Below are 12836 nucleotides of genomic sequence, written 5' to 3'. Positions count from 1 at the left end.
CAACAATCAAATTACTATATGATGCATATTATAGTATTAAAAAAAAATATTACTATATTATGTTAATGTAAGTACTTAAATTCCTCTCATGATAATATTCAAAAACATAAGTGCTATTTTCACGCTCATCCTAAAAAAAAATACTTATGTTTTAATATTTGAAATTACAATCATTTTTACATAATTAAATAATTACAAAAAATGCTATATATGTTAATTTAATTTATAGTAGTGATTACCTAAAATATTTATTATACCATGAATCATGGTCTACTTTTAAGGTACACTAAACTAACACTCAGTATATTCTTTTTCAACTTAAGTTCAGTTTTTTTATATACAAATAAAATTAATATATAAAAAATATATTATTAAAAAGTTCTAATAAAAAACTTTTAAATAACACCTATATTAATATTTTATTTTAATGTATTAAAGAGTAAATACCAGTGGAGGTCCTCCGACTTTGATGGCACCGCCACTTTTAGTCCTCAACTTTTAAATTAACCACTTTTAGTCCTCCGACTTTGATGGCACTGCCACTTTTAGTCATCAACTTTTAAATCAACCACTTTTAGTCCTCTTACTTTTTGTTTTTAGCCACCTATGGTCCTTCATTTACAATTGGACATCTAATGTCATTTTCTCAAGGGCAATTCAGTCATTTGGTCCAAAATTTAGTGTTAACAAAGGAGAGTGGAGAATAGGGTTTCTTCAATTATTTTGATGAGGAAACATAATACTTAATAAATTAATTATGAAATGACTGAATTGCCCTTGAGAAAATGACATTAGATGTCTAATTGTAAAGGAAGGACTATAGGTGGCTAGAAACAAAATGTAAGAGGACTAAAAGTAGTTGATTTAAAAGTTGAGGATTAAAAGTGGCGGTGCCATCAAAGTCGGAGGACTAAAAGTGGTTGATTTAAAAGTTGAGGACTAAAAGTGGCGGTGTCATCAAAGTCGGGGGACCTCCACTTGTATTTAATCATGTATTAAATTAACATATGATTCCATTCCTTATTATACACGAAATTAATGAAATATTTTATTCAATTCCATTCCTGTATGGATTCTTAAACAAAATAGTTTTACCTTGCGTATTATATATATATATATATATATATATATATATATATATATATATATATATATATATAGACTAATGATCACATGAGTCCTATTTGTTATATGAGTCCGTGTGCAGAGTTCTTGACCTTCTAAATAGTGAGATTAATGGTGTAGATTAAAAGAGGTTTTTTTTTTCTTAAAATACTTATTTTTAGACTAGATAATTGGGGTGAGTATTTATGGGGAGGGTGAACTCAAAGGAGCAGTGGCCTCTATATATATATATATATATATATATATATATATTACTATATGATGTATATTATAGTATTCAAAAAAATATTACTATATTATGTTAATGTACGTAATTAAATTTCTCTCATGATAATATTCAAAAAAAAAAATTTCAACAATCAAATTACTGTTTTATGTATTTTTCCTTCACTTAACAAATCAATCAGAAAATCAAGCAATTCCTTCCTATTCTTCGTTTTTCCTCTACTTTCTCTTTTATCAATTTATTTTCACCAATTCAATGTATACGTGTTGACCTGTTGTTGACTAACCCAATATTCACAAAACCAACATGTAGCTTTAAAAACAACAAAAGAAAAAAAAAACAAAAACAAAAACAAAAACAAACAAAAACAAACAAAAAAAAAATCAGATTTTTCACTTCCTCATCCTGCAGCAATACACTTCACTACCAATGAGCTATGAATATAGTAGAACACACTGGAAAATATGGGCAATCCTTTTAATGCTTTACAATTCTCAACAACATATGTTTCATAGTTCAACTCAAAGGAAATACTTTCATCTCCACAAGACAACCCACATCCATGAAGCAATTCAAGGAACAAAGAAAATGGAAGTCTCTAGAAGAAATACACCAGATGAAGAAAGAAGGATGTAAACTCGCAAACTCGGGAAGGAGAAGTTGCCCTATTTTAAGAAAAAGCCTTGTTGTGTTCCAATAATATTTACGTAAACACGGCAAATGCTTCTATTTTCCGACTCCAAGTTCTTTGGAAATGTCTTTCACAAGGTTGAACTGCATAGTGTTGTGCCACGGGAATAATGTCCGAGTCACAGGAAGCTTCCTTCGGAGGTCCTGCAATATTTATGAATAGTTACAGAAGTTAAGCTCATAATTAGAAATACATATATTTTTTATTTTTATAAAAGAAATTTATTAACAAATTATAGACCAAACTATGCATTTGCATTCCTCATTTGTCCAAAGGAGGCTTTGTAATGGCATCTTATGTGTCCATCCCACATTGATGAGCAAATGTAAGAAAAAGTTATGAGTTTGAGGAATACCTTGAAAGTAGTATCTGACAAATTCAAATAGGATTTCTGCCAGTGAAGGAATTAGGAATATGTCAGTAGATACTCTAAAAAGAAAGCCGAATGAAAGAGAAAGAAGGTAAAGCATGCAAACCTGAAGAGAATTCAGATACTCAGTCTCATGCTGTCGAATAATGTGGACCAAGGACAGGGCACTATCATCTGGGGACTGACAATGTGGCACAGATCAAGTCAATTAAATTCAATCAACTAAAATCAGACAGTGCATAACTGCAGATGATCTAGTAAGTACAGCCTGAAAGATAAAAATTGTCCTTTTATGTTTATCTTACCCCATGCTATCTTCCAATCAAATTGCTCTAGTGCCAAAACTCTCCTACTCCCTCCATCCCAAATTGGTTGTCACATTTGCTTTTACACGCTTTTTAAGGAATTAAAGTACGTAGTAAATGATATGTGTTTTTCAATTATACCCCTCACTTTTCTCACTTTTGGAAATAAAAGCAAAACTAATAAGGGTAAATTGGGAAAAGTAGAATGATGGAGATGTTCAATTTTGGAAAGAGGACAACATTTTGGGACAAACTAAAAAGGAAAGTAAGATAGGTAAAATGGGATGGAGGGAGTATTTATTTTGGCATTTTAATCATATTAGTTCATGATGAGGAATGCAAAAACATTTTCCACAAGATCACTGTCAGTTTTTCTTCTTTTAATTTAGTCTGACTTTATCTGAATTAATGATGTATCCTATGCATAATTAATCCTTTTATGTTTCTCATAAGTCTTACTATCTCTAATCTTCCAATCAAATTGCTCTAGTGCCAAAATTTCATTTTTATTTTGGCATTTTAATCATTTTAGTTTGTGATGAGGAACACAAAAGGTTTTCTGCAAGATCAGTGTCAGTCTTTCTCCTTTCAATTTAGTTTGAATTTACCTGAATTAATGTTGTATCCTTGCATTCATGTTTTGCATCAAACTGGACATTTCCCTCTTCAAAGTAGTGCGCACCAACCTGAAGCAAAGTAGGAATAAGGAAATGTTAGCAAACATCATGTTTTTTGGTTTTGATACTTGGGCACTGGTAGTAGAAAACCAAATTCTATCCTTTTATCAGAATGCCAATTTGTCATATGAAAAAGTGAAACTGTCGGAATATTATTAATGCAGGAAAAAAAAATCATACCTGCATTCTCCCTCTCACTTCCACCATTTGTAGCTCATCTTTAAACTCAGCACTCCATATTGATCGCCAGCTACCATTGCTACGGAATAGGCAAAAAGACATCAGATTCTACTAAGAAACAAGTCAAACATCATATTATGCAATAAGATTGGCAATTAACATGTAAAAAGTGTAGCACTTGTTTTTCTCTCTTTTCTTCTTTTGTTGTTTTTTAGTTTTAGTTTTGTTTTCGTTTACGTTTTTTTTTTTTTTTTTTTTTTTTTTTTGGTGTTCTTTTATTAGCCTGCGGTATTATGAAGGAGATGAGACTGGGTGTCTGAGCCTACCTAGTGAAATTATTAGAAGGTTGTAAAATGTGTTAGGCACCCATCGGGGGGTTGATGAACACCTAGCACCTAGGCCGGCTAGGTGCGAACAAGGCACTGCCTAGGCGGGTGCCTAGTGGCTAGTGCCCAACTTGAAAATAAAAATCAAAGATTGGAAGTGGCAAGATAAAGCCCTAGTGTAAAATAAAACCAAGGCCCAAAAACATGGAAAGGTAAAAGTCCAAGTGACTAGGGTTTTACTTTTAATTTCAAAAATGGAAGAGTCAGCCAAAAAGAAAAGTTGAAAACCTCTGGCGGCAACTTGGACACTGGTGTTTGGCTATTGATGGCGTCCTGAGAGTGGTGACTCAGTGTCGTCACCAACTGTTGAAGGCGTCCACACCTCAGGTGATGCCAGATTGCGATGGCGAGCGGAGCTGCTTCTTCGATTGTGACCGACGATGGGGACAAGGGGTCATTGTGAGCTGTGCAGCGGTCAGCAAAACTGGTGAAGGCTGAGGTTTGAAGGGTTGTTCTTCTGTTTGATTTAGTCTGGTTGTCTGCTCTTCATTTTTTTCTTTACCCGATTTTAGGGTTGTTTTGCTACGTCATTTTGAGTTACACAACCCTAATTAAATAAAAATAAATAAATGGCCAAATAGGCCATCTGTCTGGCTAGTTGGCTGACTAATAGGCCGAGGCAGCCAATTAGTCGGACAGCCAAATAGGATGGCAATTAACGGAAAAATCGACTTGTCCTAGGGGAACCTAGGCAGGCGGCCGCCTAGGCTGAGTTTTACAACATTGATTAGTAGTCAGCTAAGGGAACTTCAAAGAAACATCAATTACTCTGGAAATTTAGTGCAATTGATATTCAAAACCACCTTAAGAGGGAGCCAACAAAGTGGATCATGGAATGTGGACGAAATCAAATAGCTATTAAAGGTAATAAATCCAAAGTATTGACAAGGAAACACTAGTATGGTTTTAGGGATAGGAGTCTCAAACTCTCATGTTTCAAATAAGGAGAGGGAAAGGACAATCTAGCTGAAGAACTTCATTTCTATAATAAAGTTTCAAAGATAAAGGGTTATTTGTCAAAAGCTTGCACATTCGTTTCAAACAAAAAAAAACTTTCTATTTGCCAGGAAGATGGTACGTCTCCAGCACATTAAGGTTTGAAACTTTACATTCATAATAATTTGAAGCTTGATTACAAACTCGATACCATGGTGTTAACTATATATAGCTAAGTTCTCTAGTCCTAAAACCTTAAGATCAATAGTTACTGAAAAATGGCCATCAAATATTTAAATCCCCTAATTAGTTTGGAAAAGTAGTATATATGCCAATGAATTGCATTCAAAACACTCAAATACAACTGTGATTGCATCATGCAATACTGTGAAGCAACAGAGTAAGTTGAATAAAAATTGTCAAAATCACCAAACCATTGAAAATAGTCTGGACAACAGGCCACAATGCAGAAACAAAAATTAAGATGAAATGATGATAAAATGCAGAGTACTAGTAGGACTTGATTTGATAGTTATGACATACCAAAAATTCTGAGGGCTGTGTCTAGCAGCTGAAATCACTACAACAAGCTCGAAGTTAGATCCTTGTTCTTCCACATCTTTTCCTTTGGTACAGTATACCGCACAGACACCTTTTGGATATGCTTCACTGACATACTTCGTTGCTTCTGCTTCCAAGGCACATCTGCCAAACAAAGAGTGACATCAGATAAAATTTGGCAAATGAAATAGATAACTGCAGTTTGATTAACAAGAAATGAAGCAGCAATGGGGTATAGAAGTGCCACTAGTGCATCATCCACTCAAATAATAATACATGCAGAGTAGCCTGCATAGTGTGCTCAACTCATTTTAATTTATTTGTACTTAATGCTATATCCTCTGGATGAACAATTTTTATTTTTTTTTTGGTAAATTTACAGGGTATTTCTCTCCGTCCGTTTAACGGTCCGGGGTCCACCCACGTTCGCTCCGAGAGGCACAGGAGCTGGCCCAGGGGGAATTGTCACTTGTGGGAATTGAACCCGGGTTCTCCCGAAATTCCTCCCCACAAAGAGAGCTCACTTGCCACTTGATGAATGGAAGTGACTTAATTACAATGATTCAGTAGTAGTAGTAGTAGTAGATATCAAACAGTTACAGCATTACCGATAATCTTCAACATATGCTGATGGAAGTTCCTCATCACTTGCTGGTCTAACCTCTTTACATACCTAAAGAAGTTTCAGCACATGATGCAATTAAAACAGTAATACATGTTGGTAACAATGCTTTATGAGTATTATTGAAGGAGAAAAGGATGAAATCATAAATTGCATGTTCTGAGTTAAGGGGACATAAGTTTGATAATGAACTTGTTACTTGAAGGTACAATAGCTATGCTCACTCCACATCCACCACTATGGCAATTTTTAATTAATGACCATGTGGCAAATATACATTTCACCCTTCACTTTTGCATCTTCAATTGTGCAAAAGGGGCATATAGCCATATACCAACCAGTTCCATAACATTTTTGTGATAGCATGTTCATTCTAAACACAAGCAATTTATAAATTTCAACCCAGTGTCCAAAGTCACATGCATGCTATTAAAATAAGGAAGGCAAGGTTGGGGGTAATCCCAACCAAGATGGCTAAGGATACAAAACTTGTAACCACAAGGTCACGAGTTTGAATCCTAGCCCTCTTGGTTTAAGCCGGTCAGCTATGGGCAACCTAGACTGGTTTACCTATTTGTGGTCCTTTGCCGGCTAGGGTCACAAGGCGGGGTTTACCCAGTGCACACCCTCAAGTAGTGGCTGTGGGTTTCCCTTGTCACCCAAAAGGAAGGCAAGGTTAAGTAATACAAAGAAGAGTGGAAAAATGAAGTAATCAAAATACAAGGTAACCTATTTATTAGTTTATGAAAGAAAGTGTAATTTTAAATCACAAGTACCAAATGTCTCGTGAAGCCACCTTCATAAAATGAACCCTATTTACCTTGAGATGACATTGTTCTCATCTTGTGAGAACATAAAAACGAAGATATTACTCAATCCAATAAATAGGGAAAATCAACCCTAAAAAGCAAAACCAATTGAAAGAGAAAAAAGCCAGCTACTAAAGGCTTCAAGCAAAAGAGAAACCCCTAAATGTTTCTTGGTAATCTATCAAAAAAGCATGAAGACTTGAACTCACATATTTATGGAATTAAAAGAAATAGTATGCTAATGATTTTACCATCAATGGAATTGGTGCATAAGCAACTAAGGGAAAAAAAATCATAGAAAGAAAAGAATAGGGTGAATGTGTTTGTGTGTGTCCAGCAAAAGGCCGAATGACAGCAAAAGTGTGTTTGATTTAGCATGTTTGATTTAATCCAGGACCAAACCTGTTGTTAATGCCATGTTAGAATATATTATTGACAAAAAATCTCTTTGTCTATTATATGACTTATAAAGACCCTTTATATAGGGATTACATGACATTGAATGATATTCAAACTATAATAACTAAACCAGCTAGACTAACTAGAACTCTAACATAATGACAGTCCTATTCTAATATGATGGCATATCTATATGTCCTGAAGTATCTTTAGGAAAAAATTTTCCAATACTTATATTTGTTCTTGTTATGTAATTGGATTATTGGGTTTTTAATACTAGGAACCACCTCTCAAAGTTAAACAAAGTTTCAAACAGGTGACAAAACTACTCGTTAACAGAATAAGGCCCCCAAGTGGGTGCTGATTTGTATTTTATGGTATAATTTCTGATTTGGTAATCTTGAATAAACAGCATCTTCAGTGTGGAGTTTGAAAGCCCACATTGAGGCTCTAGCATTATTCAGTTGGCTCCTCAAATCTTTTTGCTTGTGATAACTTGAAAAATAAGTTCCAAAACTGAGAATAAACTTCAAGAACAGATCAAAATACATTCACATTTGAAATTCCAAGATAATTTAAGAGAGGAAAAAGTACTCACTTGTTTGACATGGTCAACTATTGCAACATTGGCAGTCCTAGGATCAATATACTCATTTTTACTAATCTCTCCAAATGATGTAATCAACACCTGTACACATGACAGTCAAGAGAATTCAACATAAAATTGCAACAATCTCTGGCTGCTTTATATCTATGTTAACAAAGGAGGTGATCCAACCATTGTGGTCCAACTTAAGATTCAATAAGACTGAACTGAAATATACCAAATTAAAGACAAAACACAGCTTATCCATAATTTCAATAAATTTATTGATTATACCTTTCAGCCGTTGTTATTCAATAAGGAAAAATGTTCATGCACCATTTTTTCTTACCCTCATACTTCCATCTTATTAGTAAAAGTTCTAAAAGTGCATTACAGACAGCAGGTCATCAAGTACAAAATGTTCTTCTGCCCAACTTTAGATTTTGCCATTTTGGGTAGAAAAATCTGTAACGAATTTGTAATCAAAGCAGTAGCTATGGGAAGGAAAGGAGTAGCTATGGTGGAGTACAATGTAAGTGTTAAATGAGTTTTACCATTTTTGGTCCCTAATGTCCGATTTTGACAATATTGCCTCTCAAGTTTGTAATTGCCTAGTCAACACTTTCATTGTTTACAAAGTATTCTCATAATTGTATCTCCATCACTAACTTAGTTAACTGCTAATTCAGTCCGGTCCAAGAATGGGCAAAGTGGAGATTGAAGAATGGACAAAGACCACCAAAATCGAAACCATTAGGGACCAAAAATGGAAAGAAAAAAAAATGATTTTAAATTATGATTAATTAATAACTAAGTTTAGATTAGAAATGTGAAATAAATTGAACTTGTGATAAAAATTAAGACATACATTCATATGCTGGTGATTTACTTAAGCAATAATTTCAACATTATCTTTTGAACCCCTTGATTCCTAGCCTTGTGGATTGATCATTGGGTAAACAAGACTGTGCATACAAATCAAAAGTACAAAAACTGAAATCCAACAGTTCAAAGTACCTAAAATGACAGTCAGAAGAACAAAATTTCAGAAATTGAAAAAGAAAAAAACAAACGATAAGCGAGGTAAAAAGGGACTAACATCTCCAGTTCGGTCGGGCAATTGGAGGCAAATCAAGTGCGACTTGTTGTACAAGGGAAATGCCTCTTCAGCGGCCATCGTATATACATTCTCATCATTCAACACTGCTCGAATATCTGAAACTCAAGAAACTTTAAAAAATTCAAAACTAAAAATGCAATTAAATTTCTAAAATTGAAAAGACAAAAACAGAAGAAGTAGAAATTAACAGAGAAAGAAGGAAGGCGTTACCTTTGGAAACGTATTGAATTTCGCCGGCGGGGGAGTTAAGGAGGAACCATTTGGCAATCTCCACCTTCTGCTCAACGCTGAGCTCCGCTTCTGCTTCGGTGTCGTTAAAATCTTCGTTTTCTGACATCTCATTACCATATAAATACACCTGTCTGTAAATTCAAGTCAATTCAATTCTGGAAATGGAAGCATTTAAGGATGCGCACTCTTTCAACCTAATTCTGAGGATTTTGCACACTCGTTTTCCTCTTCTGCCCCCACATTTGTGGCTTGATCTGTAAACACTAAACACAATTGGAAAAAAAAAAATGTAAGTCTCTTTCCCTCACCATGTTACTCTTTATTTACATTTCTTTTTAATTATTAATAGTACACTTTTTTTTATATACTTTTACTATATCATTGTTTATGATTGTTATAACATGTTTTGATAGTTTATGATTGTTATAACATGTTTTGATAGATTATAAAATATTATAGTTTTTAACTTTTTAATCATTTTTTTTAAAACAACTTTTTATTCATTTTTTTTTCTTTTCAATAAACGCACATGTAACTCTTATTTTACTTCTGAGTTTTACTAAAACAATGTTAGATTTAAGCCGCCGTAAACCCCTCTCTAACAACCCCTCTCTCTCACCCCAGATTTAAGCCGTCATAAACGCTAGCGTTAGACTCTCTCGATCTCTCGAAACCTTGCTTGGTTTTTAGGTGTTTTTTCGCGTGGCTGTGTTTAACGGAGCTTCGTGCCGGCGGTGTCCTTGGTCCGTGGTCTCCTATTTCCCTTTGTATTTTGCTTTTTAGTTTCATAACATCCACGGCTGATTCAAGCCATCACGCGTCAGATCTGGATAAAGAGCTGGATTGATTTTAGTGGATCCGTAAAATAAAGTTGAGGTGGTGTATGACTGCTTCCCTTTTCTTTTGTGTTTGTGGTTTTTTGGATTTTTCTCTCGTTCGTGTGACGAGTTTGTTTTCCTCTCGTTTCTTTTGACGAGTTCTTTTTTTTTTTTTATAAGTGCAAAACATAAAAATTGGTCATGGTGTATGTGAATTTTATCCTGGGTGACAAAGATGACAATGAAAAAGAGCATCTGCAGTTTAGCTCGATGGAAATATTGTCAATGAACGGAAGAATGAAAACAGATACTCAGGTGGTGTGCAAGACTTTTCAACCAAAGTCAGTCTTGACTACGTTTAATCAATTCATCAATGATATTAAAGAAGTATTAATTCCTCCAACGAATTCAGCTTCAAATGTGTGAAACAGTTTGCGAATCAAGTTCTCTGTAGTATTGCTGGGGAGTTTGTTTCTGTAAGGAATGGTATACCATTCCATCGATCCTATTTGTAATCATTTCAGCTTATGATTAAATGAATTAGCTTCAAAAAAAAAAAAAAACAATGTTAGATGTCCCTACAAAAGTCACTCATTTCTTTTACACTTCATAATGTATCAAATTTTAATAAATTAAACTAACAAAAAATTAACTACACAAAAATACTTACACCAAGGGCAAAAATTATAATGATTTTTGTTGGGATGTGAAGCATTTTTCTTTTTTCTTTTTTTTACATAATACATAAAAATTCAAGCTTAATATTAAAATTATAATCATATTTAAATTATTTAAAAATAAAATTAATAATTTTAAATTTTAGAAAAATAAAGTTTACCAAATATCAAATTTTAATTTATGGTTATTCTTCTAACCAAGTAACTAATGGCGGGTAATTATGGCGCAAAAATAATAATTATATTTTTTTAAACACATTAGTCTTTACAATGTAAAACCTGTTCTATACTCCTGTGGCCACCCATTTAGAATAGTATTAGAGGTGTCATCACACTTAAATACTAGTTATATGTTTATATTATATCAGGAAGAATATAATTAATTAAAAAAATGTGAGGCTAGTAATTATGAGATAAAATTAATAATTTCAGTTTATGGCAAATAATTATAGTTCATAATTATCGCATGATTAACTACTTTCGCTATATTTGAGCTTAAATTTGAAATTTTCATTTATGAAATTTTTTTTAGTGATATTATCTCATGGATCCTCATCAATGAGACCAGATCAAGTTTTTATAAGTATTACAATTTTCATCAAAGTTTGGTTTTGATGCATATTGGATCAAACTTGTTATGGAGTGTGTCACCTCGGTTGACTATCATATATACATATATATTTGTTAATGAAGAAGACGTTGGCTCCATTATCCCACAGCAAGGACTTAGACAGGGTGATCCACTCTCGTCTTATCTCTTCATCTGGGTTCTTGAAGGCTTGAGCAGCATGATCAGAAAGCAAGAGCATAGAGGCTTTCTTCATGGTGTTTCCATATCCAAAAATGGCCCTAAGGTATCCCACTTACTCTTTGTAGATGATTGCTTTATATTCTTTAAAGCAAATTCTAATGAAAGCTATATATGTTGTTAAAGAAATTTTTGATGAATATGCAAAAGTTGGCCTCTTGATTATTAATTATTCCAAATCCTCCATTTCTTTTAGCAAGATTGTTCAGTCAGACCTTCACGTTATTATGAGGAAATTCTAAGGATTAAAAGATGAAGGTGTTCAAGGAATTACTTGGATCTTCATTCTTTCTTTGATTGGGAGAAATAAAAGAGAGATATTGGGGTTTGTGAAAGACAAAATTATGAAAAGAATTCAAAGTTTGAACAATTTGTTCTCGTGAGGGAAATTCTCTTAAAAAATATAATGTTGTCTAGGAAATTCCTTCTTTTGCAATGATTGTTTTCTTATTGCCAAATGGTATGACTCAGGAAATTGAAAGAATTATGAATACCTACCGGTGGGGTTGTTCAAATAGAAACAACAAAGGGATTAGCTAGGTGGAAATCTTTGGATAGTCTTTGTGTTCCTAAAGAATGGGGAGGGATGGGTTTTAGAAGCCTATACTAAGAGATTTTAATATTGTTTTTTTAAACAAACAATCAAGCCTGGAGGATCTTCCAATGCCCTACCTCTCTAATGGCTAGGATGTAACACCCCCATTTTAGAACCAAAATTAATTAAACCTTCACATACCATGTGAAATGTAACCGGTGCTAGGTGGCTGTAGAGTGGTGGATTAGGGAATCATTTTACCTCTTTATTCTGTCGAAAAGGGAAAGAAACATTTCGACAAAGAAACAGACATGAGAGAGGAGTGGTGAGGGTGGATGGCTGCAAAGAACCACGAAATTTTGGGGAGAATAATGAACATTGCTCTATTTAAATAGCTAGGGTTTTAGAGTAAGATTATGATTTTATGAGTTTGGTCATGGGCTTAGAAATTTAGGCTATTCTGGGCTCACAAAATATTATTGGACTTAAAGAACCTAAATATGTATGGGATTGAAACTATGATATAAAGATCACAGGTTCGTCTCATATAAATTTTGAGTAGTAAAATCATGGGCCATAAAATAATTTTAATTAAACTTTATCGTAAAATAATTGTTTTGAAAGTATGTAGGCTAAAATATTTTAGGATTGAAAAACAAATTTTACTCCCGAGAATATTTTATTAAAATAGGACTGTTTGAAATTACGGGGTGTCACATAGGATTTACAAAGGCAAATACTTCCCTCATTTTTCTTTCTTAAAGGCAACTAAGG

At 33.6% G+C, this 12836-nt stretch overlaps 1 protein-coding gene across 1 annotated transcript; it reads right to left on the bottom strand.

Moving 5' to 3' along the window:
- Window positions 1-1727: 1727 nt before the first annotated feature.
- LOC116031343 (F-actin-capping protein subunit alpha) lies at window positions 1728-9497 on the bottom strand. The gene is made up of 10 exons (XM_031273501.1): window positions 9204-9497; window positions 8973-9088; window positions 7886-7975; window positions 6066-6130; window positions 5440-5601; window positions 3575-3653; window positions 3326-3403; window positions 2519-2593; window positions 2398-2433; window positions 1728-2185 (listed from the first exon to the last, which is right to left on the bottom strand). The coding sequence occupies exons 1-10, from the start codon at window positions 9328-9330 to the stop codon at window positions 2078-2080; spliced, it is 936 nt and encodes a 311-aa protein (XP_031129361.1). The 5' UTR covers window positions 9331-9497; the 3' UTR covers window positions 1728-2077.
- Between the last annotated feature and the right edge of the window lie 3339 nt (window positions 9498-12836).

The sequence above is a fragment of the Ipomoea triloba genome, chromosome 10, assembly GCF_003576645.1.
Source record: "Ipomoea triloba cultivar NCNSP0323 chromosome 10, ASM357664v1".
Classification (NCBI taxonomy): Eukaryota; Viridiplantae; Streptophyta; class Magnoliopsida; order Solanales; family Convolvulaceae; genus Ipomoea; species Ipomoea triloba.
This window is presented reverse-complemented; position numbering and strand designations above follow the sequence as displayed.

What these genes read in the sequence shown, in the direction of transcription:
- LOC116031343 (XM_031273501.1), bottom strand. Translation starts at nt 9,330, where the DNA reads ATGTCAGAAAACGAAGATTTTAACGACACCGAAGCAGAAGCGGAGCTC. An exon ending in TGCCCGACCGAACTGGAGAT is followed by an intron (nt 7,976 to 8,972) that starts GTTAGTCCCTTT and finishes TCATGTGTACAG; the next exon opens with GTGTTGATTACATCATTTGG. An exon ending in TAGTTGACCATGTCAAACAA is followed by an intron (nt 6,131 to 7,885) that starts GTGAGTACTTTT and finishes AAACTTCTTTAG; the next exon opens with GTATGTAAAGAGGTTAGACC.